General features: G+C 37.2%; 1 protein-coding gene across 1 annotated transcript in view; it reads right to left on the reverse strand.

Annotated features, from left to right (window-relative positions):
- Nucleotides 1–7,243: 7,243 nt before the first annotated feature.
- The window catches only part of LOC116773981 (nephrin-like), a 90,294-nt gene continuing 71,191 nt past the window's right edge, over nt 7,244–26,346 (reverse strand). Inside the window, exons 6-18 of the mRNA XM_032666582.2 lie at nt 25,138–25,344; nt 24,471–24,616; nt 24,210–24,357; nt 22,373–22,503; nt 22,104–22,263; nt 21,177–21,338; nt 20,732–20,866; nt 10,778–10,951; nt 10,231–10,380; nt 9,401–9,506; nt 9,090–9,229; nt 8,571–8,683; nt 7,244–7,441 (exon numbers count right to left, since the gene is read on the reverse strand). Of these exons, the coding sequence (XP_032522473.2) occupies nt 7,427–7,441; nt 8,571–8,683; nt 9,090–9,229; nt 9,401–9,506; nt 10,231–10,380; nt 10,778–10,951; nt 20,732–20,866; nt 21,177–21,338; nt 22,104–22,263; nt 22,373–22,503; nt 24,210–24,357; nt 24,471–24,616; nt 25,138–25,344 (1,787 nt within the window). The 3' untranslated portion in view covers nt 7,244–7,426. The remainder of the gene's footprint in view (nt 7,442–8,570; nt 8,684–9,089; nt 9,230–9,400; nt 9,507–10,230; nt 10,381–10,777; nt 10,952–20,731; nt 20,867–21,176; nt 21,339–22,103; nt 22,264–22,372; nt 22,504–24,209; nt 24,358–24,470; nt 24,617–25,137; nt 25,345–26,346) is intronic.

Consider the following 26,346-nt stretch of genomic DNA (forward strand, 5'->3'; position numbering starts at 1 on the left):
CTTCCTGCTTTCTTTATATAGTTTTTGATTGATCTCTCTTTATATGTGTCCGATAAACTTTATCCAGTATTCCTCGTTTGTGATTTACTCTTCGTGTATAGTATTAATAATTGTACAAATAATAAATCTTAAATATATAAATGAATACTATAGATAGCAGTAAAAACCTAATTAGCACTATCTTTTAAATTAAATAATATATACTGAATAATTCACCTGCATGTCTAGGATGGCAAGGGCAACGCGATATACAGGAAGTTACAGATTTGAATCCTGCTCGTGTTAAAAAAAAATCTTTCTTTAGTATTTGATGATCATAATCACATTCTTGGTATTTTTTCTTGTCTCCTAATCAAAACTCAAATCAGCCAAATCGGCCAAAATCGATTTGTTATTAACGCCTGAAGCTAAAAACTTTTTTATTTAAATTTTTCCTAATATTATAAAAAAATGCGTCTAACGGTTATTGGCTAATAGGTTTCCTTATTTATCCCAGCCACCGCTGGAAATTACTGATCCAGAACAAGGAAAAAGCTTTGTAGAAGATACTGGTTTGAATGTAACAGAAGAGTTTTCTCAAAGCGTTTTTTGTGTGTTATCCAGAGAAATTTTGCAATTAGATTATCAGATTCCTTCTAAGAAAAGCACCTAAGTCGTTGTTGACGGTGTAAGCTCTGACCCAATGGCTGTTAACGCTGTTTTCCCATATGGCTATGCGATTTTATCTAAAATTTTTATGTCGATTGTAGTACAAGTGATGGTCTTTACTCCAGCTGTCCTATTACTAGACAACAACATTGCGTACTGATATAAACTTGTTTTTAAACTCGATGTCTCATTAAGGGAAGTCTAATACAGTTCGACTTAACTGAGTTTTATTGAACCTCACCAAGAGCCAAGTTAGAACATTTCTTTGATTTAAGATTTTCCGCGTGATTTACCTTCGAAATTCTTTCTTGCTGACATCCCGATCCCAGTCCAGTTGCACTGTCATTTAGAAGGAAGGCTTCTAGCTATAAGGAAGCGTCGTAAACTCAACAGTTATAAATAGTAATTATCTCCTTCCTAACGTCTCAGAATTTCTTAAAACGTATGATCGGCTGTATATGGAGTGCAGCTCTCATCTTGGGCAGAATAATTTCGGTCTAAGTATTTCTTTTTATCAGGTTACCTGAATTTATAATATTAGTTGCATATTGAAAACGAACCTGCATTTTTTTCTGCATTTCTCTTATCCAATTATATACCTATTTAATGTTAAAACTTAGAATAACTTAACATATAAAAGATTATTTAAAAAAAAATAATTCTTTATTGTGCAGTTAAACGTTTAATAATCACCAGATAATTTGGGATAGTTAGATTGACCGTGATTGATGCCAGTGATACGACGGCGCCATTTAGTAAAAGGCTTAGGCAATACATTTAAAGGCCGATTTACTAGTTGGCGGACACAAAGATATAACACCAAGATAAATAGATTGCAGTCGACTGGTTTTCAAATAGAATGAAATATTATTTAAATTTAATATTTTTCTCTATCAAATATAATACGCCAGCTAAATTTGATATAATAAACAAACTACAATAATAAAGGTATCAAATTAAATAGTAATGCAACGTTGCGCTTCAAATTTAACTTTAATAACGTAAAAATAACTATTATCAAAAGCATTATTGTTATAATAAAAAAATCATATTATTACAGATCTTAACATATTCCTAGATTTTATAGCTATTATTAATTACTAAAACAAACTTTGCTTAATCATCGGATCGTGACCGATACTCCAAAGTTTTTACTTACTATTGGGCTAACCTGCTGAAACATACAACTATTTATATAGCTACAAAAACTATGTATTTAAATAAAGCCGCAAGGGACGAACTTTATATTAAAAACATTTGAAAGTTTATGAAACAGAATTCACTAGCTGTACATTAAAATTGTCGAGTATATGAGGGTTTTATAGAGTCTTAGTAGTGTTGGAAATGTATCAGTTTGGAATATGACTGTTGACTTATCCCTACAATTAACATATAGTCATTAATCCCTACATATAGTCATTAATGAGTACATCACATTTTCATCTCAAAATCATCATTCCTTATGACAAACTTAAAATTTATGTTCATTCAGCACATTATAATATGTATGTCGGAGTAATAAATAGTTCATCGGTAATAAAAGTGTGACGTCATCAAAACTGACGTCACCATTGCCTTAGTTTTTGATTATCGTCTGTCGAGTTTTTAACGGTAACCTCGTAGATGGTTTGACGAATCCTTTGCTTCGAAGAGGTTCTATCCCTGCAACGACTCGAGCGAGAATGTTTTTACTCAGTACCCTCACCTCTATATCTTTTTAACTATCCATTATTATTAATTACCTCAATAAGAGGTATGCGATCCGATATAATTATATATATATATATATTTAAAAACGAAAGATCTAAAAAATCTTTAAATAAAACAGAACACCCAGGTAGATTAATATAAATCATTTATTGTAACGGAGGCTGGATGTATGACTGTTGCATGTTTTTTTTCCATTCTGACATTGAATATTAATAAGAAGTTAATAAATGTAATATAATAAGTTGGAACAAGTGTAGGTGGAGACGAATGATTACTTAGCCATTGTATGTACTCTTAACACAGGTACTATTCTTTGTTTTGATATTTGGTTAAAATAAATTAACAAAAATTTAAGATTTCAATAAATAAAAATATAGTTAATTTTGGGTCCAAAAAAGCTGGAGGCGAAATTCACTAATATCTTTTTGGGGACGTTTTGTTGAGGATCTTGTTTCCTTGAAGTTTGTTTGAAGTCAGAACTCATGTCTTAATTTTAACAACATTAGCTTAATATTCGCTGGAACACGTAGGTATTTAAAATTAATTATGTATTTATTTTTATTTCGTTAACAAAGGAAAGTCGCAGGAAACAAAACATATATGTTAATAGATTCGACATATGCCAGACAATATAACATCCGGTTGTATCAAGACATTTATCAGATATAAGTCATGAAACTGGTAGATATAAATGAAAATTTAACAAATTGAATATTGTTTTCAGTAGCTTAGTAAAAACATATATTAATTTAAGTTTCTTAGTGAAAAGTAAATAAGACACAATGAATACAAACACGTTTTAATAGATACATCAATCAGGTTCCTTATATGAAGCGCATATACTGCAAAAGCATAAATGTTTCATGGCTTGGATATGGTGTACACAGATTTTGCTGCTCATATATATTGAGGCACTTTAGTACTGTACATATATATACTGAAATTTGCATAATGTACACTGATTCTGTAGTAAATAGATACTTTTTAGTTGGATGTATAATGTCTGGTAACTGAATAACAGTAACCGATGTTTAATGATAGACAGTGCTGAGTTAGGGTATCGAGCAATCAAACTTTTCGGCTATGTGTATATAATGAAGTTACATGTTCATATGACATAAAAAATGATTCATAAATTAAAAATCGTAACAAAATTAACAAGAGACGAAACCTCTCAGCATTCTATGGATTCATCGTACGGGTGCCGGTCCATCGCGTTGCAGAGAGAGGAGCTTCAACAGTGCCTGGGACTAGCGAGCCAGGTGTAGGTTCAAGGGCCCCCTATCTAACGCGCGTTAAACGCTCACCTCCACAGTCCAAGCTCCCTTCTCTACCTAATAACACTAGCTTTTTATGAAAAACAAATAAATTAACAAAAGAATATTTGAATTTCAGACCTTGAAATTTCGGCTAGGTTATCTTTAAATGGTAATATTGAAGAAATCACATCCTGATATCCAATGCGTTTTTGATGAGAGAGGAAATAACTTTTATCCGAAGGCAATATGTGATTTTGAATAAGTTTCCACAGTATTTTAAAACTTATCACGATAAAATATTCAATTTGATTAAGTAAATTTCTCTGAGACTGAGAAAACGAGAGTTTATTTAAAATATGTGTTAAATTTATTAATGAATGTTGAAACATACCTCACAGAAAACGAGAGAATAATATAGCAGAACTAAAAAAAATATAATCATTTGTCGGTATACTTTGTCAGAAGCTTAATTTTCCTTATAATTTTATCACTCGCTGTTACGTTAACTATGAAGTACAAGTACATCGATACATACTTGTTACTTACCAACTAAGCCTTAGGTATCTGCGGAAATTCTGTATAAACTTCTAGTATCAGAAATGCTTACTAAAACTTAATTGAAGTTTATCGTTCCTTTTGAAAGTTCGTCCTGATAACACATTACTTAAACTTTACGTCCTATAAGTGCAAAAATGGGGCTCGAAAAAATTTCATTTAAATTATTAGTAGGATTAGATTATTGCAAAAAACTTTTTTTACGTGTATTTTCTGGGTAGATGTAGAACATGCTAAATTTAACTAGACAGTAGTGTGATTGTCAGCAGATTTAATATTTTAACTTGGGAAAATATATGTCTTACTTATTTTAATCACATATGCCAATTTTCTACCCGTCAATATTATGTTCAATGTAAATAATATTTTAATATAATGTAACAAAATGTCAATTTTAAGGACGGAAAAAATTTTATCGATAGAGGTCTAAAAGTTACACATTAAGGAAATTTTGTTTTTTTCGAAGTAGATAGTTTTTTTTTGTTCCCTAGATGAAAATCATTTGATACAACATTCTAAGATGAGTATAAGTAAATCTCAAGTTTTTCAATTATTATTCCAAAAGCAAAAATAAAGCAAATAATAAACAAAATTTCTCAGCATTCCAAGGATTCAGCGTGCGGGTGTCGGGTCCGTCGCGTTGCGGGGATACGAGCTCTAACAGTGTTAAATTTGGTCCAACTGTAAACTTGTAAACAAATAGTTTAACGAAAAAATACTAAAAAGGTATCGAGAGTTTTGGAAGTATTGAATCTTAACTAAATAATGAAAAGAAAATAATTTTACACTAATTTAACCTCCATGGACCATAGATTTCTTATTACTGAATTGTAATCTAATTCTCCTAATTGCGTACGTCAAATAAATGATTTCATCAAGAAGGCTATCGCTTGATAAATAAATTAATTCTGCTTGCTCTTATCCAAGTTTCAAATACAGTTCGTGATGTAGAATTGTTTTTTCATTCAGAACATTTCACTTATGTTCACGTTAATTAAAGATGAAATTATTTATATTAGATTTTTGTAACAGCTTCGTTACTTCCCTTTTATTATATTAGTTATTATAAAAATATTATAATATTGTTATGGATTATACGAATATGTTTTCTTAACAAAATTTTAAAATAATATCTGAGTTCCGAGACAATGTTGTTATAAAATTATTCAGCTTTTTCATTAACAGATATGAAGAGAAGCAGAAATAATTGAATTTATTTTAATTGAAGTGGTGGTATGTTAATTAATTAATGTTTAAGAGTATTGTTTACACGTTTTCAAGAATTCTTCAAGGATGGAAAAAGCTGACGATTAGTTTTAGTATTTCGTAAATTGTGAGTTTGTTAATTTTCGACACAATTTCACATAAACCCAATAGTTCAGCTTTGTTCTTAATTCCATACAATAGAAACAAGGTACTGTTCAAAATAAGTACAGAAATACTTTTTGTTTAATAACATTTTGTAAAAGAGGGTAGTCAGTGAAAAACAATGTGTTTGTCAGTATCGCCAACAATATCTTTATAGTGTTGCTCTCGAGAGCTTATCAAGCCGAAAATTTAATTTTTTTTGTAATGTTCGTAGTCATTGTATTCGTCACGAACAATAACTATGTACAATTGTCTAATTTAATATCAGAACTATGTCATGAAGAAGGTGGTCAATATTTAGTAGGTAAGTAGTATTAGATGTTATTAACAAGCTGTCACAAATTAATTGTATAGATAATTGATACGTTTGATACATCGACTATCATTACGATCGTGTGTAGCAAAACAGTCATCGTTAGCATGCAGGAGTTAGCTACCACGAAGGCTCTGACAGAACAAAGGGATCGTGGCAGTGTGAACTAAAATTGCTAGTAACCACCAAAGATAATTATTGTGAAAAGTTGTAATAGAATTAAACGTTAAATAAATTAAAGCTTTCTATTTTTCAGTTCTAATGGTTACAAAATGATTTTTTTTCTTTTTGAACTTATTTTTTAAATTCAAACACATCTTCAAAAAATACTTCACTTATCTAGTAATAGAATTAAGTAACTTTCATCGCAGGTTTCCTTTAAAAAGTAGTGTATATCGCACTGATAAAAGTTGAGGACCATATCCAAGAGATCTAACACCGGGTATCTAAATATTCAAAAATTCCACTAGTACATATTTAAATATACGATGTCTTACGAAACAAAAAGTGTATTTTTTAATATGTTATTTTTTAGCTCTCTTTATTTGATAGTAAATTAAAGGCCAGTCCGTTTTATTAAACTCTCAATCAGACTTTGGACCTATTTAGGACTTTCAATAGTTGTAAATCCTGGAGCTCAGTGCTTGTCGAAGACTGTAATAATGAGATCAAAATTAATTATTTTCAATCATTATTTTTAGGAAATTTATAAGTTATTTTAATAAATTTATAAAAAGACATATAGAGACGAAACTTCTTAGCATTAAATGGATCCATCATGCGGGATTCGGGTCCATCGCGTTGCAGGCAGCAGGAGCTTCAACAGTGCCTGGGACTTGCGGCCCAGGTGTAGATTAAAGGGGCCCCTATCTAACGCGCGTTAAACGCTTACCTCCACTGTCTAAGCTCATCTCAAGTATGCTAAATTATTTTGAAATTCTAATTCTCATAATTTTTGCAAAAAAAATTGTAAATAAAATTAAAATATTTTTTTAACAAAAATAAAAAAAAATGTAAAAAAAATATTTAAAAAAAAACATTCATTACGTCAATTGAAATTCAGTATTTAAAATTTCAATAATCTCCCTCATACTTAGCAATTATTAAAAAAAAAACATATGAATACATATGAAAAAGGAAAATGATTTTCGTAATCTTCTCAAGAACGTTTGAAACGAATCATAATGATAATTACAAATATTGTAAAATACATAAAAAAAAGCTATTCTGTTTAAGAATCAACATTTATTTAAAGATATCATATAGGCTTTACATTAAACTTTTACTTTCATTTATTAGACACGAGGTTTAGGGATTTAATTATTAAATAATCAATACAATAAATATGATATCATTACAAAAGATATTGTAACATAATATATAATGTCCTTTTTATTCGCATTGAAATAATTTTTGAAATATTAAAATATATAATTCACTAATAAATATATTAATTAGATCCAAAAACCTCGCATCGTGTTAAAATTAAATTGATATGGAAGAATTTTTTAATCCTAGTCATTGGCAATCACCGAAATATACAATGTCCTATTTACAGATGAGCCCTCTTGCGTTATCTTTGAGGCATCTGAAAAAAAATGAGCTTTCTTACAAATAATTTATAAGAGAATTTAAATACAGCTTACACAGGTATTTCTCATTACAAATGTTACTATATGTAACAAAATATTATAGTAATAATAGGTATTATACGGGAAATAGTTTTAAAAACTAATATTTTTTAACAATAACACGCTTTAAAAATTCGCAACTAGGTTTACCGCAGACGGTAAGGTTTTAGACATTTTAGCATCCATCCCTCGTCTTAGTCAATCATTACGAAGTGTTAATTTGAAACAACGACCTTCTGAATTGTGGTAAACAATTTAAATATGCCTCAGTTAACTGCGACATAGCATTTTCATATAGTGATTTGTTAAAAATATATATAATACTTATATTTTATAATGACTGGATAGTGCTTGACTGTTATTCCACCTGTTGGTTCTAAGTGGAATTAGACTAGTATATTAAAACACTATTTCAGTTATCTTCGTAAGAGCCTATTCACTGTAGTCTTAAAAACATGCAAACCATAATTGGAATTAAATATATAAAAAAGTTTTCTCTATTTGACGTATTTCAAGTAAATATAAACTGTCTATGTGCCTGCAAAAAATATACAAATAAACTTCCGTATTCAGTTTCGTTATAAAAACTAAAACTAAGGATACAGAGATTAAGTTCACCAAAGATTTCGTTAACATCTGTTTTGCTCCTTACCAATTCCTTCAAATATAATTTTTTTCACCAGTTTGTTATCACTTAACTTTTGCCACAAAGCTATTTATTGTATACAATACCGTAGTTTTTTGCACTGCTGCGTGATTTTATAAATGTATGAACAATTTCGAACCAAGAATTGTAAATAGCACTAACAAATGCTTATCGATTTATAAAATCCTAAAGCAATATTCGATCTTAAAATGGCTCAATTTCTACTTGTGCCTTCATTACTTACTTCAATTTAAATTGAAAGGAAATGCATAGTTGTAAAATGTTTAATGAATTGTCATGAAGATTTCAGAAAAAAATTCCATCAAATAAAATCAGTACGATAAAAATGACCATTAAAATAGTATTTTATTATTTTTTTCAGATTACAACCTGCTACCCAAGGGATCAGGACTAAAAAACTGTGAGAAATTAATTGTTACCATATCTTCTTCAATGGTTGGTGGTTGGTAGCTTGACTTGTGCTGACCAGCCTCCTTGATGGAATAGGTCTTGTTGTCACTGGACTCCAAAACGACACGAGGTGGTTCACTATCTGTGAGGTCAAATAATCGAAGCGACGGTTTAATAACATTAAACGTTAATTGATTTTGTCCTCCCCTTGATTCAATATGAAATTCGAGTGAATAAATAAATATTTTTAATATCAATGACACTACAAAAATCTAATTAATTGATCTGTATTCGTAATTGAAGATATAAAGGTTATTGTGTGACCGAGGAACAAATATACAAACTATAAAATTAATATTTAAACCACTGTATATTCTTTTGTTTTCTGTAGACATAAAAATAAAAATTAACTAACAGCTTTTCCATGAAAAAATATTTACAAAATAATATAGTAACTAATAGCACTGTAATAGTACATGCATTAAGATCAATATTCTTTGATTAAGATAATTCAAGTGAAGCAGCTCATTTGTCATAAAAGAACTCACCAGCTTTAGGATTCAATATATCCGGTTTAGTCTCCAGCTTGTCCTGTGCTGGGTATGCTATAAGATATCGGCGCCCATTTGCATCTACTTGAACAACGCTCTGTGACGGACGCTTACTGCTAGATGAAGCTTCGTTGCGTCTGATAAAAAAAGATGCAAGACTTATCACATCAAACAAATGATAAAAATATGGTATATAATTTACCATTAAACTGACAGTATAAAGATTCATACTCAGTTGACTTACAGAAAGAGATAAAGTATAAGATGTGAAAAATAAACTCTATATATTATTAATTGAAAACACTTACTTTTTCAGAAGAAGGACTGTTGTTATCACAGCAGCCGTAACGACTGCGACCACACCACCAATAGCAGCTGTAGTTGGAAATTTCGAAGACACTCGAGTTGTGTCCTCTGACAAAGACGAATATGAGGAAAAAAGCTTTGAAGTTCGAGCTCTTGGTAAACTATGTTGTGTTTGTAGTTATATATTGTTAACGTACTATAAACACGAATAAGTGATGCACGTTTATCTTTATGTATATAATTCTACTATACGTGTGTACGCCACTGAACTCTTAAACGGCTGGACCGATTTTAATGATTTTTTGTATGCATTTTGGTCGTATCCCAAATGCTTTATATTCACAAACTGGCATTTCAGATGGCGCTGTAGTCGATATCTAGGTTTATATGATATTAAAAGGCTGCAACTATGTTTTATTTTAACACACCGAGCACAACTCAGATGTCCACGCGGATGGAGCTGCGGGCACTAACTAGTAATTTTATAATTCTTTTATTTTAGGTTTTTTACACCAGGTTTTACAAAATTCAAAATCGAGGGTAGAAGTATTTCGATATTGGATTATTTCTCACGGACTTTGAGGTTGTTACCAGAAACTATGGAGTTTAATTTAAAAAGGGACTAAGCAGATATGAGCTTATGCTTTTAACCCTTTCTAGGTTATCTTATTATACATTAATATGGTTATAAGACAATAAATGTGCTTTTATTACTATTGCTATTTATAAATAATATGAGAAATTGGATAAAAGAACAAAAAAAAACAAAACAAAACAAGACAAATAAATTCTATTCTATTATATTGTATAGAATACTAGTAAAATTATACACCTGTATGTTTCGCAGCATCCTTGTACACTAGATCTCGGATTAGCACTGGATCAGATACCCCTTTGCTGTTCCTTGCACTCACAGACAGTACCTCGTTCACTGACAGAGATTCTAATTCTGACCAGCTTACATTCAACCACACTATCAGATCTGTAATAACTTGCAACATTATTATGAGGAATATGAGAAATAATATTTGGTCAATGCACATAGTTTGTTGCTTAATAATAACTTAAGTAATAAAATTAATAAATAAAAAAACACACGATATATCAAAGTATGTGGAAGACTTTGGAATCGGAGAAAACATTTCCTGTTTGCTACACGAATAGCCTCCTCACTTTTTCAGTTATTTAGTTTTACGAATTTAAATATTGATGGGCAATTATTTAATTTCTTGGTAACTGGAGGCAACAATCGGACACACTACCTTGGTAACTGGAGGCAACAATCGGACACACTACCTACACAAGAATAATCTATGACAAACTTAACATGATAATTGTTTTGAAAAAATCCAATGACGAGACAATACAAATTATCTCACCAGATGTGTCAGCTGTATTATTAGCAAGGATCCTTCCGGTCTCGCCCACAGCTTCTAGCGTGAAGTATTGGCTTAAACCCCCATCGTAACCCGCTATACAACGGACCGTCAGAATAGTTTCCATATTTATATCAAACCTCTTTGCTGTGCAATTCCTAGGTGGAGAAGGGCGAGCTGCGAAAATTGTACTATTATAAACTTTCATACTTATTTGTAATATCCACTATTACACTTTTGAGAGCTAGCTGAGAAGGGAGTATTGCGTAGTAATCTAGAGGAAGGTTTAAAAATCAAAAGTGTCCAAATAAGTGAGACTTAAAGTGAAACTCATTTTATTTAAAGACCTTAATTTTTGTTTTCTCTCATATTTCTATATCACTATACATAAACAACTTTTGTTTATATCAAATTGAAACCTAAGTCGCTTTCCAGACAATAAATAATATTATTTAAAGTGAAACTTCATCACAGGCTTTAAATTTAATTGATAAGTATACAAGTATATAACAACGGTTAGCCATGAAAGAAGCCGACATTCTGACAGTAAAACTTTGATATATTGACCGTCTCAAATATTTTAAAGTCCATAGAAATACAAAATGTTAAATGTTTAAAGTAATACAGAGGCGTCATTCGACTTCGGCGTTCCGAATTAAATGGCTGGAAACTGCTTCAGGATTCAATTGAAAGACTTAAAAATATATAATTCAGTTACAAACTAACCGTTGAAGTAAAATAAAAGTTTGTAAAACCTTGCTCGCCTTTTAGTGACTGCTATTCGGTGAAATTTAAACCTTTTCTGTATAAAGCACTAGACAAAATACAAATAAAAAAAAAAATGGTCCGGCGTAACGGAATTTATGAAATGGAACTATAAAAGCCATCTACATTTTACACCTTTGTGAGTTGTTTTTATACGAGCGTAATTGATGAAATAACAGACACGTATAATTGGTTTATATGTTACGTTTTATTGGATTAAACAGTTAAACATAAAACTGGACTTCACTTCAATTCAACGGTTATTGGTTAGAAGATTTGTTTTAATTTATATTATTTATATTCAATGTTAGTATTCAAACGATAGTGATTTATCTGAAACATACACGAACAGGAAAACACGTTGAATTGATTATGGATAATATTTAATTTAATTCAATTGAAATTTTTAATAAATTATGTCAACTATGACTTTTATTTGTTGCTATGAGATATAAGTACATTTATAGAGTAAATATTAAATGCTCAAAACTCTCTCTTAGAGTACTTTGAATTTTTTTTGTGGTTTAATCTAAAAAAGCTCAGTTAATATCCTTTAATAAATTGTCATATATTTTTACGATATTCTTTTGGGACTTGAGCTTTTTCAAAACCAATTTTAACCTATTGTGCACCTTAATAATGTCACGTCACGTCATGCGTTTGGAATATTTTATGACAAGAATTTTCATTGCACATCAGTAAGTTTGCAATTGAGAATACAAAACAAAAACTACAAGGATGTTGCTAAAAGCGAGGACCCAACGAGTCACTGTCAAAACATCTAGTATATGAAACATGACAAGTTCGTACAAAAGTTGGCTTTTGAAAATATCCGAAGACTATAATATCGGTGAAGAATTATATCAATTAATTAAGGTTCATTGACATTATTTCGTCACAGGTTCTATTGAATAAAATTCTTCGTAGAATTAATTTTTTTTTCACAATAAAAATAACGTATAAATCATTAATGACAATCAATTGTATATAATATAAAAAGAGAGTTGACAAACGTAATCATTTACGCTAATAATTTAATATTAATTAGAAATTTAATACAAGAATTTTCCAATTTTAATTTTTTAATATATTATGTACACATATTCTTCATTCCTGAAAATATAAATGCATCTCCACCCACAAACCGCGATATTACTTCATAGTAATATAGTTTTCGTCTAGGAAATGTAATATTATTAAATCCTAGCAAATAGCATGGCTTATTACCTGACTCTTAGAATACGATGCGTGGAAATTGTTGAAGTATATTTTTGATATTATAATAACAGAGTAAATTTTGCTCATAACAATTCCACCATTATTATTAATAAAAATAATATTTTCAATTAAGTTTTCTCACTTTGAGTATTTGAAATATAATAAAATGTTTAGGCATAATAACATAACACTCATAACTTATGACAAAGTAGAAAAAATTGGTTTTCTTAAATGAAAAACGATTATCGGTTAATTTTATAGTATATTCGATAATTTCTGAAACTTTCTTTAAATTAATTTCCGTCACTACGCGATAGGTAGTTAGTAGCTGTTTCTCACATTGATAAGCCAGGTTTCAGTAGGAAGGATCGTGAGGAAGGATCGAATAGTTTTTCTGCGTTCTTAGTGTTGTCGTTGGCGTTTGTTATTGTTTGGAGTTGTCTGTGAGTGTGTAGAGATGGATGATAGAGAGGATGATGGAGAGGGGGATGTCCGGGGGGGGAAAACGGGCAATCGGTTAGAGGATGGTTTTGGTGCCGACGACTCAATGTCATCGCGCCCAGAGTCGGTGTTAGGAGCCAAGCGCCTCTTTTCGGAGGTGTCGGGCTCCGACACCGAGACTGGGGGCGGGGTTTTACGGGGAAAGGATCCGGTGGGAAGGCGAGGCCGCGGACGTACGTTGGCCAAGGCGAGGAAATTCCTACGGGATCGTGAGGAGGAGGACTCGGAGGCCGCCTTCGAGGCCTGCCTTGAAAGGAGCCTCGGGAAGGGGAAGAGTGGGGCGAAAACTAAGAAGAAGGAGCTCCCACTGGAGCTGGAGAGTATGGGAGCGGAAAAGATAATGCTCGAGGCTGAGAAAAGCCTCGACATTATTAAAGAGTTGGTTGGGAAGAGTACCAACCTGAAAGGGGGGTACTCTTCCAAGATAATGAAGGCCTCTGCTTTCCTTCGGGAAGCGCTGGACGTGCTGGTGACACGTACAGAGGCAGAGGAGACCCACCGTCTGAGAGCCGACATTGGGCGGCTCCAGAGAGAAAATGCGGGTCTCAAGGAGGAGGTACGTGCTCACCGGCTCCAATATGAAGAGATGCGGAGGGAGAAGGCAGCGGCTTCTAGGGTGGCCTCGGATGGCCCAACGAGCCGGGACCAGCTCGAAGTGTTGGAGGCCAACATTGCCCGAATGGTTGGCAATTTGGTGGATGGGCGGTTGGCCGCACTAGAGTCCCGGCTCAAACAGGAAGTAGTTGCCCGACCTCCCCTGGCGGGTAACAGCTCGGCCGTCGCCGTAGAGGCCAGAAGAGCGATCCGTCAGGCAGCCCTGCAAAGGGGGGCCAAGGTGTGTGCCCCTTCACAGGCGGCATCAGCGCCGGCGATATCCTCCGACGAGGAGTTCCCTTCCCTCCCTGCGCCTTCCAAGGGGAAAGGCCAAAAGTCTAAGGGGGGAAGGAGGTGGTTTGGACTGCGTTCGGTCCATCCACGTCTGCTGGAGGGGCCGAAAAGGGTAAAATGGGGAACGGGGCCAAAGCGGCAGGATGGACGGAGGTGGTCCGCCGCAAGGCCCCAAAGAAGAAGGAGGTGGTGCCGGTACACAAGACGCCGGCGCCACAACCTAAGAAGAAGGCGGGCCCTAAGGAGGGCCCCAAAAAAGTGGCGCTCCCACGCTCACAGGCCGTAATACTTAAGTTACGGCCTGAAGCAGCGGCCAAGGGAGCGTCTTACTTGTCGGTCCTTCTCAGGGCCGAGAGGGAGATAGATACGAAGGAGCTGGGCATCGGGCCCCTAAGGATACGCTCGACGGCCACAGGGGCCCGGATAATCGAGGTGCCCGGCACAGCCAGTGCGGACAAAGCAGATGCTCTGGCCGCGAAGCTGAAGTCCGCACTGGCGGAGGAGGTGGAGGTTTTGAGGCCCGTGAAATTCACGGACATGAGAGTCACGGGCCTCAACGACGCGACGACCGCGGATCGCTTAATAACCGCGGTCGCGCAGGAGGGGGGCTGCACCGAGGCCCAGGTTAGGGTTCGTAGCGTGCGACCTGGGCCTCGCGGCACAGGTTCTGCCCTGGTGGAGGTGCCGGCTGCGGCGGCTAAAAAGCTGCTGCAGTTGGGCAGCCTGTCGGTCGGGTGGAGCCAAGTGCGGCTCTCGCACATGGAGGCACGACCCAAGCACTGCTTCAAGTGCTTGGGAACGGGGCACGTTGCGGCCGCGTGCCCCAGCCCAAAAGACCGCAGCGGTTTGTGCTACCGCTGCGGCAAGGAGGGCCACAAGTCCGCCCAGTGCTCCGCGTCACCGCGCTGCGCTGTGTGCGCTGACGCGAGCAAGCCGGCGGACCATGTGATGGGGGGGCATTCGTGCTGCCCCCCATCCACCCGTGGGAAACTCCCGGCCCAGCCACAAAGGGCGGGGGTTTCGAGGCGGGCGTCGGGAGCTGAGATGTCCGAATAATGGCCGGACATCTCAGTTTCCTGCAGGCCAACGGGAACCACTGCGCCGGGGCTCAGGACCTCTTCCTGCAGTCCATGGTGGAGTGGGCCGTTGACGTGGCGGTCATAGCGGAGCCGTACTATGTCCCTGCCCTACCTCATTGGGCGGGAGACACGGGCGGCTCCGTGGCGATCGTCACGCGGCCGGGCGCCGTGCCCCCCCTCGCAGTCAAGGCGAGGGGCCACGGGTATGTGGTGGCGGTTCGGGGGGAGATTGCCATAGTCGGGGTATATTTCTCCCCGAACCGCGACCTATCGGCCTTTGAGAGTTTTCTCGACACTCTCGGGCCGGTGGTAGGGCAGTTAGCGCCACTCCAGGTGGTTGTGATGGGGGACCTCAACGCCAAGTCCACGGCGTGGGGAAACCCCCTCACAACACCCAGAGGAAGGGAGCTGGAGGAATGGGCGCTAACTGCCGGGCTGTCCCTACTCAACACGGGGACAGTCCATACGTGCGTGCGAAGGTCGGGAGGTTCAGTGGTGGACGTCTCGTTCGCCACTCCGACCATCGCACGCAGAGTGGAGGGATGGAGGGTTGAGGCAGGAGTGGAGACGCTTTCGGACCACCGCTACATACGGTTCGAAGTGTCTGCCACTCTTGCCGGTCGCCGAAGTCCAGCGTCGAGTTCCTCGTCGTCTCGGGAGAGAAGTCGGTTTCCGCGTTGGGCATTATCAAAGCTCAACCGGGAACTGGCTGAGGAAGCGGCCGTTGTCGGCCGCTGGAGTCTCCCGGGAAGTTGGGAGTTGGGGGCGGAAGAGGGGGCTAGTCGCTTTGGGGACGTTCTCCGTAACGTCTGCAGAGCCGCGATGCCCCCCGTTGGATATCCACCCCCACGGGGTGCGGTGTACTGGTGGTCGGACCACATTTCCGACCTCCGGGTCGCCTGCAATGGGGCCAGGAGGGCATACACCCGGAGCAGGCGACGCCGCCACCAGGACGAGGAGCGTGATGGCCGGCTGTACAGGGTCTACGTGGCGAAGAAGTTGATCCTGCAGCAGGCCATCCGCCGAGCCAAGGAGGCAGCCTGGCTGGAGCTGGTGGAGGGGCTCGATCGAGACCCCTGGGGCCGACCGTACAAGCGGGCGCGGAATAAAATCTGCGCCCAGTCGGCCCCCATCACGGAAGTGCTCCAGCCGACTGTTCTGAGGGGGATCGTCGGGAACTCTTCCCCGACGCCCCGGCGGGATTCACTCCCCCCAGAATGGCTCGGCAGACGCTGGAAGAGGGCGACCGCGTTCCGCCTACCGTCACGGAATCTGAAATGGAGGCAATTCTGGCTCGCCTCCAGAGTAAGAAGAGCGCACCGGGTCCAGACGGGGTGCACGGGAGGGTTCTGGCCCTCTCCCTGGTGCACCTCGGAGGTGCCCTCAGGGAGCTGTTCGACCTCTGCCTGAGGTCCGAGCAGTTCCCGAGGGCCTGGAAGGAAGGCCGGCTATGCCTACTTCCGAAAGGCAGCCGGCCTCCGGACTCGGCTTCGGCAGTGCGACCGGTGGTCGTGCTGAACGAGGCGGGGAAGGCTTTTGAGAAGATCATAGCCACCCGTCTTGTTCGGCACCTGGAGGAAGGCTCGGGACCGGGACTTTCAGAGTTTCAGTTCGGGTTCCGAGCCCACCGGTCGACCGTCGATGCCCTCAAACGCCTGAGGGCGGTGACGGAAGAGGCGGAACGCAGAGGAGAGGTAGTGTTGGCGGTGTCGCTGGACATCGCCAACGCCTTCAACAGCCTCCCACACAGCGCGATACAGGCGGCACTCGAATACTTCGGAGTGCCCCTGTATCTGAGGAGGCTGTTAGGCAGCTACCTCTCCCAGAGGAGGGTGGCAGTCGAGAACCGGAGGGGGTCCATAGAGTGGTGGACAGTCGACAACGGCGTTCCACAGGGTTCGGTATTGGGACCTGTCCTGTGGAACGTCGGGTATGACTGGGTCCTGCGAAGTCGCCTCCTCCCCGGGATGGGTGTCATTTGCTATGCAGATGACACCCTCGTCTTATCCCGGGGACGGAGCTACAAGGAGGCGGTGCGGCTGGCCGAGGTCGGAACTGACCTTGTGATCAGCCGCATAGAGAGGTTGGGGCTTCGGGTCAGAATCGACAAGACCGAAGCCCTCCTCTTCCGCGGGACTGGGCGGAAAGGACCCCCACCGGGTGCCACCCTCCTCATAGGAGGAGGGAGGGTCAGGGTGAGCCCAACCATGAAATATCTGGGGCTCACCCTTGACGGAGGGTGGACCTTCGTGCCGCATTTCAGGGAGTTGGGGCCGAAGGTCATGAGGACGGCAGATGCGCTGGGGAAATTCCTCCCGAACCTCGGAGGTCCCAGCGCAGCTTGCAGGCGGCTATACTCTGGGGTCTGTCGGAGTATAGCCACGTACGGTGCTCCCGTTTGGGCTGATCGCCCGATGAGCCGCGGGGTCAAGGCCCTTCTGCGCTCAGCGCAAAGGGCGCCCGCGGTGAGGGTGGTTAGGGGTACCGTACGGTCTCCTGGGCCGCAGCGACGGCTCTTGCCGGCGATCCGCCTTGGGATCTTGTGGCGTCGGTTCTCGCCGAGGTGTTCTCTTACATCTCGGGTAGGAGAGCTCTCGGAGAGAACCCTTCGTCAGAGGAGATCCGGGCGGTTCGCCGGCAGGGGGAGTCGCGCCTTATGCGCGAGTGGGGGGAGGACCTGGCGGGCCAGCCGTACGGTAAACGTACAACGGCTGCGCTCCGTCCGGTCCTAGAGCGTTGGATGAGGCGGAAACGCAAACCCCTCACTTTCCGTCTGACGCAAGTTTTCACTGGGCACGGCTGCTTCGGTGACTACTTGTGTCGGGTGGCCAGGAGAGAGCCGGGAGGGGGCTGCCATGAGTGCGGCGCTGCGGTGGACTCGGCCCAGCACACCCTCGAGGTGTGCCCGAGATGGGCTGCGCAGCGCCAAGAGCTTGTGGCGGCGCTCGGCGGAGTGGGCTTGTCGCTTTCGAGTGTCGTGGAGAAGATGCTTGAGAGTGACAGGTCCTGGATGGCGGTGTCCTCCTTCTGTGAGACGGTCATGTCCACGAAGGAGGCATCTGAGCGGGAACGGGAGGTTGCGGCTGATGCACCCTCCCTCCGCAGGCGTCGGACGGGGGTGCGCCGGAGACGATATTTGCAACGCCTCCAATAGCGCCCCTGCACTCCGGGCTGGGGTCGGGCTGGTAACCCGGCCCCTGTGAAAGCCCGGCGTCGTCGGGGCGATCCTAATTGCCGGGATCGCCCCCTTTCTCCGAGGGAGTAAGTCCGGTCTTTGCCAGGACCGGCCAGTCGCTGGTGTGCCCTGTTGCTGACAGATCCGGGGTGCACCAACATAGCGGCCGATGGCTTTCGCAGTGGTTTTAGTGAGTAGGGGCCTGCCCAGGTCGAGTCTCACACATCCTCTCCGGCCCCACCAAGGCCGGTGAGACGGCTCGTAAAAAGAGTTTCCCTGCGTCATCAAAAAAAAAAAAAAAAAGGTAGTTAGTAGCTGTTAGAGCGACTATAGTACAAACAGCTAGTGGTGTACAACAGTAGATTATACTTGGTAGACCAAGTCAATAGAGTTTTAATTATGTTTATCACAGTAACTTGTAGCCTTGTCTTCAGCTAGTTTCTGATTGATATAGATAGTGTATCTGAAATTTTCGTTATTAAAATAAATGGCCGTTTTTGTGTTTAACTTCGATCACTTGAATATTAAGGTTTTTTTAAACAAAACATTGACTCTCTATTCATCCGTCTTTTTGATTTCTAACCTAAATATTTCTTAGGAGTGAAAAATATTCAGGCTTTAAAATCTTTCAAAGAGTCATACATTTTTAAATTTTAAATCGTAAATTTGTAGAATTGTTTAATCAAATTATTTCGAACATAAATTCTGTTCATTAATGACAAAGATCTCATGCAGACATGTAATATTAATGATTTTCATCTTCATTTTATTTTTACACTGAAAATGTCAGACATTTTAAATACTTAATGAGATCTAAGTTTTTCGCGAGTTTTATTCATTTTATTGAAACTAATATTTTTCGGATAAACTACGCGTGATTTATTTAAAAAAAAAACTACATACTCCCGACGTTTCGGTTACTTTTCAGCAACCAGCAAGTAACCGAAACGTCGGGAGTGTGTAGTTTTTTAAAAAATAGTTTCATTTAAATTTTAAATACTTTTCATTCCGATTAAAACGGAAAAAATAATAATTACGAAGGTGAGTTTCAATTCCAGGCGACATTTTATTGGATAACGCCCAATTACACTTTAGTCCTAGATTATCCGAATTTATTGCACTTATCAGAGTCGAGTCTCTTAAATTATTTAAAATTAATGAAAAATATAATAAGCTTTGTTAAAATGAATCCAAGAGACCGTATTTTTCAAGTAAATTCTAAATACTCTAAATTCGCACTGGACGCTATTCACGTCCTAGAAAGAATTATAAAATCCTCACTAAATTATTATTATTCCTCTCTCATTCAGTTATAATAAATGTATGGATCACGGAAATAGTGTTATAAAAACAGAAATTTTCACATTTTAAACATAGCAGATCAAAAATTCGCTGGTAAACTTTATTCATTTGGAATCTGCGTCCCAAAGTTAAGAGTACGGTCGAAGTTTGTCACGCTAGTTCCCAGATGCGGCTTCGACAATAAATACTAGTAATGCGTCTTAGAACTTCTTAATCGGAATTGGGTGGCGTCTACTTGAATATGCTGATCTAATATCAAAACAATTTAAGTTATTCCCAAATATATACTGTCGAATGTCAAAGTTGGTGCAATTTGATTTGTTGCGAACCCGCAGCGATAACAGAGAGAGAATATAAAGTTAAATATTTACTTGTTACTTGGTTTTTTAGATGTTTTATATTAGACGTGTGCGTTTCACCTATGTCTGGATTAAATATCAAAGTTACTAATGCACATAGTGTTGCTAACACAGCTTTATGGAAGAAATACGATATAATATGCAAGGCATTGCTTCGCTTTACTATCCTCTTAACATGAAAACCAGGACACACACACTGCTTTAATTTAATTAAGTGGTATGAGGAATTAAGATAAATTTCATGTGTTTCAGTCCTTGATATATTATATACTATATACAAATATGTAGTCTTATATAAGATTTCGTAGTGTTCCAGAACCTTTGAAGGTTAGCTAGTGGCAGCTCGCTTATGCAAAACTAACACTTTTCGATTTTACTTTTAATTTACAAACTAGCATTGAGTTAGAAATTTAATATAAAATTATCTTTTCAAAAATATTGCATTTATATCATACAAAACATGAAGACTTAAAATTATAATATTGGTTTCGATAATGTATTTACGCATACATCAAATAGTTATTTTATTTAGCCTCTACACAACATCACTTGTTTTAAAACAACATTCATCCCCTTTTATTTTCTTGTGGTTATGATAATCAATTATATGACTTTGTTTGTATAACGTCTATTGAGATTAGAATCTAGAAAATATATAAGAATATCATACCTGCAGGAACTATCTGGAATACACAGGGTTTCTTCTGTCGGCCGACAGCGTTAGTCGCTCGACAAAGTAATGCGCCATAATCACGTTCACTAGCCGCTCTGTAACGTAACTCGCTGGCCGTACCTCCCGTTGAAACTGGGATAAGTTTTTTAATGATTTTTTCTTTGGTTATAATGTATTTCCTCTTTTCATCAGCTTAATTTTATCCTTTTAGAGCTTTATTTATATTTATTTTAATAGTCTATCGAGCACAAACAGAATTTCATACAAAGGTGGGCTTAACGCGTAGATTTTAAAGGCTTTTGTGTAATGAGAAATAATTTGTACAAATTAAACATCATGTTTATACATGATTTATGTAATCATTATTATTTAATTTTAGACCTCGAGGAATTGTTTAATAATATGGTAAATCGATTTGGATGTACATTATTTTTGTAATTACCATATCTTGCTGGTGAAACCTGAAAGCTCTCTCCGCTATTGTTAAACTGCCAGTAGAATGCGACATCGGCGGGGTCCGCGCTGACAGAACAACGGACTCTCAGAGATGAGTCGAGACGTGCGCCCAGCACCAATGGACTGGTTTGAGCACAGGTCGGAGCATCTGTGGATCATTATTTAATGAGTTCTAAGACTTTCGCGAGTTTTCCATTTAAATAAAACTAATATTTCCATATATACTAAGCGTTTTTTTTTTTATTATTTTAAATAACATACTCCCGACGTTAAGATTACTTTGCAGCGACCTTGATCACGGGCGGACGTTACAAAAATTGAATGTATTTAAATGTAATGAGAAACACGTATTGATGCCGAAAATATGTATGTTATTTTAGTATAATATTTACTTACCAATATACCATAATAGAACAGCACGCATATTTTACATATTTGTTGATGATTTATAACTTTAAATACAAAACGGAACTAATAAATTAAAACCAGTAAGTTTAAAACAAAATATGTTTGTACAACGATTTTATTCTGATATTGTAAGTATATTTTCAATAGCGATGCGTATGATTTTCATTACTTTTGTTTTTTTAAATTAGACACATTTATATAAAAATAATAAATTTATCTGATACGTAATGAATTGATTTTGTTATTCACGTAAATATATCATATATATGTTATTTACGTGATACAATAGAAGATTCTTTGGGTAACCTGTTTATAAATTGGTCGAGAAAATAAAGTACATATAGATAAATAAGGAGAACCATTTCAATTACTCTTAGCATTAATTCATGTCTTTCATATTATTCATTATAAGAATTGAACAACTCCATTGTTAGAGAAGCTTATAAGACTGACGATAATTCTTTCAGAGAATCATGATATATTATATATATGATAAAATACTTACATTGTACTCTTAAATAAACTGACTGACTGCTCGTCTCTCCTAGCTGATTAGCTGCTCGGCAAGAATATAACCCACCGTCACGTCTACTAACACGTTGCAACACTAACGACTTGGTGCTTATAAAAACTCCTGAAGACATGTTCTGTGTAACCTGCTCCTCCTGTTTCGTTAGATAATATAATAAATAAATAAACACGAATTAAACTAATATTTATATATTCTATGAAACATACACATCTTAATATATAACTATGAAGTAACTCACTCACGTTATGATACCAGGAAATGCGGTGCTCCTTGGGATTGGCTCTGATGTTGCATTCAAAGTAAACATCGTCACCCTCTTTTATGTCGTTAGGGTTTAATGTGCTGCCTAGAGACATCGTCAACACCGGCTTGTCTGTGAAATAAACACTGATTTAAACATAGCGAAAATGAATTTATTTTTAAAACTAAAAATAGCTTGCTTTTTCTGAAATGATATTCTTTTATTTCCTATAGTTTATTGCATTTGAAACTTTTCCAAATTTTAAAGCCTTATCATATTTCTAGTGTTTTATATTAAAAAATATTTTAGATATGTAATTGAGAGAAACTGGTATATTTTTTATTTCAAGATGCTGTAGGTCGGTAGGGTCTATAGATACATTTTAATTTTAATTTTTTTTCGGCATATTCATATTTTCTACTCAAAAGGACAATAATATAAATTTCTAAATTATAAAATTGTATCAAATATCAAACAAATTGTTTATAAATTAACACTTTTAATGACATCTAATACTTTCGCGAGTATTAATTTAAATGAAATTAATATTCTTCGAATCATACTACGTGTATTTTATTATTTTAAGAACTACATACTCCCGACGTTTGTTACTTTTCAGCGACCGCGATCACGGGCAGACGAGATGTGTATGTCAAATTAACAATTTTTCGTAACGATGTTAATGTTTATCTATATTCTTCAAAATGTTCTATTCATTTCTATCATTCCTAATTATGTCCAGAAAATAGTCTCGTCTTTTTTTTTCATCTCGTCAGCCGTTATCACGGCTGCTGCAAAGCACCGAAACATTGAGAATGTGTAGATCAAAATAACAACAAACAAAAACCGCTTAGCTAACCGAAAATATAAGTTTTATTTAGGTCATTTGTAGTTTCGTAATTTTTCGCAACTTTTTATATCACAGAAACTTTATATTTTGACATGGGTTTCGAATATGAGATAAGCTTAGATAAAAGGATAACTACATTCCTTATCTCTTTCATCTCACGTAGCCATGTATCTGGCGTATTAGGGCATGAATATTGCTGATAGTGTTGGCTTTACCCTTTTGTAAATTCGTTTCATATTTGCATTTTAATATTCAACCGATTTACAGAATGATACGTGATATTAAATGAAAAATTTATTCAAATCAGATATTAAGATAAATGTAGAGGGTGACACTTGGATTATAAATATTTTAAAACTTTTAACTGGAGTGCCGATGACAGCTGCGCGAATACTGAAGGAAACTAAATACAATATGCATTAGAAAAGCTCGGCTTCAGACGTAGGATTGAAAATTTCCTCGAGGGGGTCATTTACTATGAGATCGTAAGAAATATAAGAGGTTGTGGAATATAAAAAATAAATTTGATAATTACACTACACAAAGCTATACTATTTTAACATTGATCTTATGTATAAACAATTATATATATGTAAGTTATACTTATATAAAACTCTTATCAACTCATCTGTGGTTTGGGTGATGTAACGTATTAATATACTATAGGAATGTATATTATTTTATAACACAAAAAACGTAATCAGCACAGGAACTTTTATCTATCTTCTCGTTATTTTTTGTAACGGTACGCTCGTTAACTCAGTTACTGCGGAATAATCGAAACAGTAAAGCAATCATGTCATTTTTATATTGTTTTATTATATATTTTTCATGTTATGTTTTGCTATTATGTATATTTGTATAATGAAGTGATTTAAAATTCAATAACTATATAACACACACATTCTAAGTGATTTTCCACGATATACTTGGTTGCATATATTTTGTTGGTAATTTTTAATGAAAACGTTTTATGTCTAGGACTTACAGACAACGCTCAGCCTGACGGAATCCTCCAAAGCGACTCTCAGAATTGGGTTATCAGCTCGACACCTGATGGTTGCTCCATCATCCTCTGGTTGAGGCAGCATAGTTAACTTGCTGATCGACGACGTCTCATTTATAAATTCGCTATGCTACAAATATAATTGTATGTTATATCAGAAACAAATTCGTATCAAAAACAATTTGATCTTACAGATTATTAATGCTTAACAAGATATTGGTTTAAAATTTTTGACGACCATACCTTCCCCCGGGTATATCTTCTATTTTCTCTGTACCAGCTTATCTGAGCTGGTGGTCTACTCCCATGTGCCACACAAACTAGTGTCACCTCTGAATCAGCTGACAGTCGCCCTGGTTTATCGACTATCGAAACTGATGTAGGTTTCACTAAAATTTTTATTATATTTTGTAATCACCGGACAAATATAGGTATATGTAGTCTCCCTTTTTTGTATTCAGACCTTTACCAGGATTCCCACTTAAGTTTAGTGACAAAAGACTTAGACTATTAACAATAAAACCTTATCTAGACTTAGCTTTGTGAAGGTCAATACCCGTCCCAAGGTTTTATATTAAAAGATTGAGCGAAAAAATAAAGACAAGAAAGAATATAAAATAATTTAAACAACGTTCTAACCAAAACAATTATACAAATAAAAAATAATTAAAAAAAATTAAAAGATCAGTTATTTATTCATGAAATTAATTTGTATCAAAATATACAAATTTTTCTTTTATAAAACAACAAATAAAATATCGTTTATTCAAAAGGCACTTGACCCACTGTTGGGATGAGGGCCTCCTCTTGTAAATAATTAACAAAAAATACAATAAAACATTCTCTCTTAAACATGTAGATACACATAAAGCAAGACAGTTTCTTTTAAATAAAATTAAAACACACTTACAATTCATTTCTACTCTGGCAGTTCTCTCTTGTGGACTTAACAGCGGGGTATTTGTCGCTTGGCATTTGACAGTTGTGTTGAGCCAACTCCTCTCAGCGCCGCTGACTGTTATCTTGCTTATTATAATCTTCCCGTCATTTTTTAGTACGGTGTGATCTTCCAGCGGCGTGTTATTTATTAACCATGACAGCGTAGGCTTAGGACGACCTGTTAAAGTAATGTTATGTATATACATATATATATTCAATTAAAATAAATCCAGAAATCCGGCGGAAAAATAACGCTTTATAGATACAGCTTATTGCGTTCCCCTTTTCATATATAGCCCGCGGCACAAATGAAAATATTTTCAACCAACTTCACTTAAAGCCGCAATAAATTGCCAAAACACTTTGACATCGAAAATAAAAAGGAAATTCACATCTAGAGCGGTTTCGTAAAATTCAATATGGCGGGTAAGATGGAAACGTAAAAGGCGAGATATTTAGTTAGAGAAAGTGAGGAAGTTAAGAGTTTTATAGAAATCCGATATGACATGCATCAAGAACTGAATCCTGACAAGTTTTACGTATGGAAATTTAACTTACTGGACAGTATGTTTGTATGTTTAATAATTTTATGGGTAAACATAAACGTTAAATCACATAAGAGTTGTGTGTATTAAAATTTTGGCTTCATGACAGTACTGGCTTTTACAATACTAATACTACCAACTCACTGCCAACACTTCGTCGATCCTGTTTATGTACATTTGATATGCGAGTATGTTGCACAGATAAAAGTCTTAGATGACTTCATATAAAATCCTCTCAGGGATGGTATATAAAAAATGTTATGTACTAAAAAACAAAACACAAAGCTATTTTATATGGATGAAGTTAAACAATATTAAAATTTTTCTAAACATAAGTCCTTGATATCAATAACATTGGTACTAAATAAGATTTCTTTGAGAAACCCAAAGAAATTATATGTCGCTATGTTTCATGTTGCTAAAAATAAATGATTTATACCATATAATAATAAACTTATATAACTCGTAATATTGGAAAACTGTTAAATAAAAAAACATAACTTTCAGCCATTGATAAAATTTAGCACTAACATCGTCGTAACCTACAAATAGGTCTAGATAACACAGGTTCGGATTAAAAACGACTTTTTTTTTAATGTTTGATAAATTGGCAACAATTTTTTAAATCGTGCAAA

The sequence above is a fragment of the Danaus plexippus genome, chromosome 20 (genome assembly GCF_018135715.1).
Source record: "Danaus plexippus chromosome 20, MEX_DaPlex, whole genome shotgun sequence".
NCBI classification, from domain to species: domain Eukaryota; kingdom Metazoa; phylum Arthropoda; class Insecta; order Lepidoptera; family Nymphalidae; genus Danaus; species Danaus plexippus.